The sequence below is a fragment of the Lactuca virosa genome, chromosome 3 (genome assembly GCF_052849685.1).
Source record: "Lactuca virosa cultivar CGN04683 chromosome 3, Lactuca_virosa_CGN04683_v6, whole genome shotgun sequence".
Lineage (NCBI taxonomy): Eukaryota > Viridiplantae > Streptophyta > Magnoliopsida > Asterales > Asteraceae > Lactuca > Lactuca virosa.
Window position 1 is genome coordinate 23,204,798 of NC_136428.1, and position 5,537 is coordinate 23,210,334.

The window sequence follows — 5,537 nt, forward strand, 5'->3', positions numbered from 1 at the left end:
ACAATCAACACAGAATGATTTAGTGAAATCACTTAAAAGTTAAATATTTTACAAGAATTATTTTAAATTTAAATCTTACATTCTTAAGCTTTCGAGTGACCTCCCTAACTAAATAAAAATAATTTATTAAGAACGAAATTGAAGTCATAGATATAACACAAATTATTACAATAATTATCAATTTTATTATAAAGGGTATTTTCGTCCACTCACTGCTAATCATCGACTATACCCCAAATACCATTCACAAATAATATAACAAACGCCTCCCTTCTCTCTCTCAAAATTTCAGATTCCAATCGCATTGTTCCTTCTTCGCCCCTCTGCATCTCTCCGTCGATTTTTCTTCGATCGGATTTAATTGGATTCGCCGCCGACACTCCGAATTCAATTCTTCAGATTCCGGTTATTAGGGTTTTGGCCTGCCATCGACGGAAATACCTAAGTCGATTTTGCGCAGGAAGTTAGGGTTTTGAAATTCGAATTTTGGAGGCGGTTTTTACATTTAGTTATTATGCCGAGAAGTTCGCGGAGCAAATCGCACAAGCAAAGCAAACATAGTTCTAAGGAAGCGGCGGCTGCGGCGACGGTGAGGGAGTACTCGGGTTCCGACGAGGATGTGAAGATGAAAGAAAGGAGTAGTAATGGTGGTAAGGAAGATGGGGTTTCGTTTAGGATATCTAAAGATTCTTCAGTTTCTGGAGAAAGACGGAAACATGTTAAAGATCTGTTCAGTAGTCATGGGAATGGGGATGTATCAGAGGAGTATACGACGTCTTCGAAGCGGAAGGAAGAGAAGAGTCATGGCGGTAGTGATAGGTGGAATGGTGGGAGTAGTGATGAGAAAGGTGTAGTTGTAAACATAGAGAATAAGGAGTTATTGAAGTCAAAGGATTTGTCGAAAGTTGTGGGTGAATCGAAGAGCAAGAGTAGCCGGAGGCATGACGCTGAGAGTGCGAGTGTCGTGGTTTTGGAGAAGGATGAGGGCAAGAGCGGCAGTGGAAATAGAGGCGAAAAGAGAAAATCTGAGAAAGAATCTGCGAGAAAAGAGAGTAGTCAGCACAAAGAGAATAAGGAATCGAAGGATAAGGATCGTGGGTCTGACAGGGGAAGGAAAGCCCACACTGATAAACTTGAGGCCGAGGCATCAACGAAGCAAGTTGAAAATCAATCGAGCAAAAGAGGAAAAGAAAGTACTGGTAAGTAACTTTGTTTTTATGGTATGTTTGAGAACTAGTCCGTAGTAGGAAAGGTAAACAAAAGTCTTTTGCTTTTGCATATATCTGTAATCAGTATGCGCGTTTGGAAGACTCTGTGCTTTGCTGTGCATTGTATTTATGTTCATTACTTTTGCTGAATTTTCTTGAATTGAATTACCCTTACGTGCGGTGGTATTCAATTTTATGTGGTGCATAGCGTTGAGTGATTGGTGCTTCTCTTTTACAGTAGAATGGGGAAAATATGACATTACTTACCTTCTCCCATTGGCCCATTGTGTGGGCAACATTTTTTCTACATTCATCTTTTGGATGTTATCATTTTTTGCTTAACATCATGGTCTAAAATGTATAGCGGATCTTCAGCATAAATGTGGATTTTTCCAATCATCACAGGTCTCCTTATTTGTGTAGCAGTTATATGATTCTTGGCTCATATTCATCAGTGCTGCACTATCCTTGTTTTGTGTCATACATCTCAAAAACAGTGAAAGAATCATTCTGGATGTATATACCACATCTCTTTAGCTCTCTCTGTCAACACTACTTGAGTTGCACTTCATGCCGTCAGTTTAGTTTGGATTACTTCATAACTTGTAGGCTCTTAGGGGTCTCTATCACACTTCACATTTAGACACTGTCTAGTTGCATCTATCATTTACATATATCATCACATTCAGACTATTTTTTGGATATTCTTCTCACAAGCCCATCACATCCTATCATATATGCCTTTTCTAGGTTGATAAACATATTTTCAAAATCCCTTTTCCGTTTCTTATACTCTCCATGAAGATGCTAATAATACTGTAAGACATAATGATAGATGGATCAGTATGGTGTAAACTAACATGTGTATAAGCATACTGAAAATTTCAATCAATCAACATAAATTTTTGTTCATTTAGAATTTGTTTATGGGGACATTGTACCAACTGTAAACCCCTGTCTCAAGGCTGGAAATATCTGGATCATCCTGTGGGAACTGTTGTTAGTGATTCTTAGATAAGCTTACATTATAGGGTTGTGGCTCTATTTTGTCAAGAATGTGCTTCAGAATTTATTTGTTGAGGTTCTTAATTTCACAAGATTTGCAGAACAGGACACAAAACACTAATTTTTGTCGACCGGTAGCCTTAATGCCTGATGTCTGACCATTAGTTATTACTTTGAAGGACACCATTACTATTTACTAATGACTGTTGCTCTTTTTTCATCTTCTACCAGATTGGCCTATAGAAGAAGGGTTGAGAAACCCTGAGTTAGAGAAGGAGCTTGAGAAGCGGATGAGAAGAAGAGGAGAAGCTTCTAGTGACAAGGACAAATATCAAGATGACATGAAAGAAGGTGATGATAGGCGGCTGTCTGTTAAAAGACACAAGGATGAAGGACATGGGGAAGAGGGTGTTAGACAAAAAGACGAAAAACACCGAGGAGAAGATGATAGGAAGAATAGGGATGTGAAGCACCGAGGAGAAAGAGAAAGAGAAAGAGAAAGAGAAAGTGAAAGACATAGCAAACACAGGGATGCAGATAAAGATAAACACCGTGAAGATAAGTACAATGAAGATGGTCATAGAGACAGCAAATACAAAGATGACAAGTATGTTGAAAGTGGTGATAAAGAAGAAAGAAGCAAACGCAAACAAGATGATGAGAGAGAGTATAGACATAAGGAAGATAAGCATCGTGATGCAGATAGAGAGAAGAGATCAAGGGATTCCAAGTACAAAGACACACACACCTCCATTGAACCTGAAGCCAAACGTATGAAGGATGATAATGTGTATGATGATCGAGCTTCCAGATATAAAGATGATAAAGATAGGAGAAGAGGTAATAATAATGATAAAGAAGAGGGTAGTGAGTATAGATCACGTAGCATGAAAGAGCAATCAGAAAAAAGATCTGGTACCAAAGTAGTAGACTCAGCCTCTGAAAGGATAAGACCTTCTTCTCGTTATGCTGACATGGAAGTTGCAGCCAGCCATAGCCACAGCCGTCGTAGGAGTTCCCCTTCTAGAGATCATCACAGGTAGTTTGATAATTTCCATCTCTTCATAATTTCTTGTTATTATAATTTATAATATATGTATATATGTTGCATTTTTCAGGGTTTCAAAGCAGGAAGAAAACAAGCATAGCCATAGGGAGAGTGTGTATGAAGATAGAGGTCGGCATAATCATAATAATAGAGATTTCACTTCTGATAATAAGCTATCTTCCAGGTCAATGGAAAAAGTCAACGCGAAGGATGACGTGGATAAATCCCCTTCATCTAGAAGAAGTGGTGATGAAGAGCCAGGGGGGTCCAAGGATGCAAAGGAACATCATCATACTGTTAAGGAGACACATCCTGATAATGATTACTCACAAGTAGATGGAGACAATCTATCTGTTTCATCACCTTACACAAGAAGTTCTTCTCACTTCAGACCAGGATCTGATAGCCCATTTTTTGGTTCAACAGAAGACGATAGGAATAAGTCGAATAATAATAATAATAATAATAATAATAATCGTTACAGGAGAATGGGTGGTGAGTCTAATAACAACATGAACATGAACATGAACATGAATATGAACATGAACAGAGGTCAAGGGAACTGGAAAAATGTCCCGAATTGGGGTTCACCAATGGCACCTGGTGGTTACCTTCCTTTCCAGCATGTCCCACCTCCCATGTTTCATCCTCTCATGCAGCAGTTCCCACCACCAATATTTGGTAGACCACCACCGATGAAGTTAAACCCTGGTTTGCCTTACCATGTTCCTGACCATGGTCGACCTCTTCAATGGCGGGATGAATCGGTCCCACCACCATCAGCAGCTTTGCATGGATGGGATGCTGCCAATAATTCGGTGTTTGGTGATGAGTCTCATTCTCATTTATACGGGCGGGTTGATTGGGACCGGAGAAACCAAATGGGTAACCGTGGGTGGGAGGCTAGTGGTGGTGACACGTGGAAGAATGCTGGTGGAGTAAATATGGATGTGCAAGTGCAATCTGGTTCTCAGAAAGCAAGTGATGAGATTGAGAATGAGCAGAATCAGAATCAGATGGATGTTCAGACCTCAACCTTCAATGGCAATGCTGTTGTTGTTCCTGAAGCTGAGAAAGTGACTGGAAGCCTTCAGATGTTTGAGGGTGTAAAGGAGGAGGAGAATACTAGTCTTGTTTCACAAAAAGTTTATCTTTCCAGGGTTGATGTATCTCAAGATCTTACCCAACCTGAGGTTTATCAACAGTGCACAAGTATGATCATGGAACCGTTGTTATCCACAGATGATGATGAATTTGACTGCAAGATATTGTTTTTGGAGGTAAATAGTAAAGATGATGGATGGATGGTTTTACTTAGCGTTTTCAGTTAAGTAAGTGTGAATTAAATTTGTGTTTATGTCGTGTTGTGTTGCAGGAGGGTGTAGAAGGCAATGTTAGTGAAGGTGGTTTCTTGTTTGGTGGCATAATAAATGATTCTGTGTTTGAGGTTGGTGTTGCTGAAGATTAAGTTTTTATTGTAAATATGGGTTAATGGTGGTTTATTAATTAATTAATATGTTATTGTACTTTTACTGGTGCAGAAAGCCATGTTTGTTTACAAGAAGCAAAAGGAAGAGTTGGATTCAATGAAGATTAAAGTTACAGAGGTAGTTCCAGCATGTGATAATAATGCAGAGAATGATGATGATGATGGTGGTGGAACTGGAAAGGAGGAAGGTGCTATGGAGATTAGCAAAGAATCTAAAATCGAAAAGGTTGAAGATACAAATCCTAATCCTGATGTGAATGAAGAAGGTAATGAGGCGAAGAACATGGAGGTGGATGATGTAAAGCAAGAAGAGAAAGAAGCAGAGATGGAGAAAAGAGAAGAGAAGAATGGTGTGGATGTGGATGTGGATGTGGGAGGAGAGTCAATTGAATTTGGGTCAAAAGTAAATCTAAGTCGGATACTTGACAACCATTCTCCTGAAAAAAGTACACATTGATGAGACATTTTTTTTCTTATATTATTTTGAGCTTTCTAATCCGTCTCATCTATTATCGTTGCTTCTCTTTCTTTCATCAATAAAACTTGTTCCCTTCCCTTGTATTTATTTTAGCTTAGCTTAGCTTACCTTTTGTCTGTGTAGTAGTAGTTGTTATTGCTGTTTCCTTTGATCCCTTTCTTGGCAGGTAAATCTTGCAAGCAGCAACCAAGTTCTGACTTCTGACCAGCCATCCATTTTGCTGGTAAGCATTCTATTACTTACAAATCAACTCTGCTTATTATACTTACTTTTTCATCACTAAAAATAAATCTTATGTGGGGAGTTTTT

General features: G+C 38.9%; 1 protein-coding gene across 1 annotated transcript; it reads left to right on the forward strand.

Annotated features, from left to right (window-relative positions):
* The first annotated feature begins 253 nt into the window (after window positions 1–253).
* LOC145165346 (LOW protein: zinc finger CCCH domain protein) lies at window positions 254–5,311 on the forward strand. Its single transcript, XM_079084065.1, has 5 exons — window positions 254–1,199; window positions 2,445–3,252; window positions 3,332–4,541; window positions 4,637–4,708; window positions 4,803–5,311. Exons 1-5 carry the CDS (start codon window positions 515–517, stop codon window positions 5,205–5,207), a joined length of 3,180 nt encoding a protein of 1,059 aa, XP_078940191.1. The 5' UTR covers window positions 254–514; the 3' UTR covers window positions 5,208–5,311.
* The last annotated feature ends 226 nt before the right edge of the window (window positions 5,312–5,537 follow it).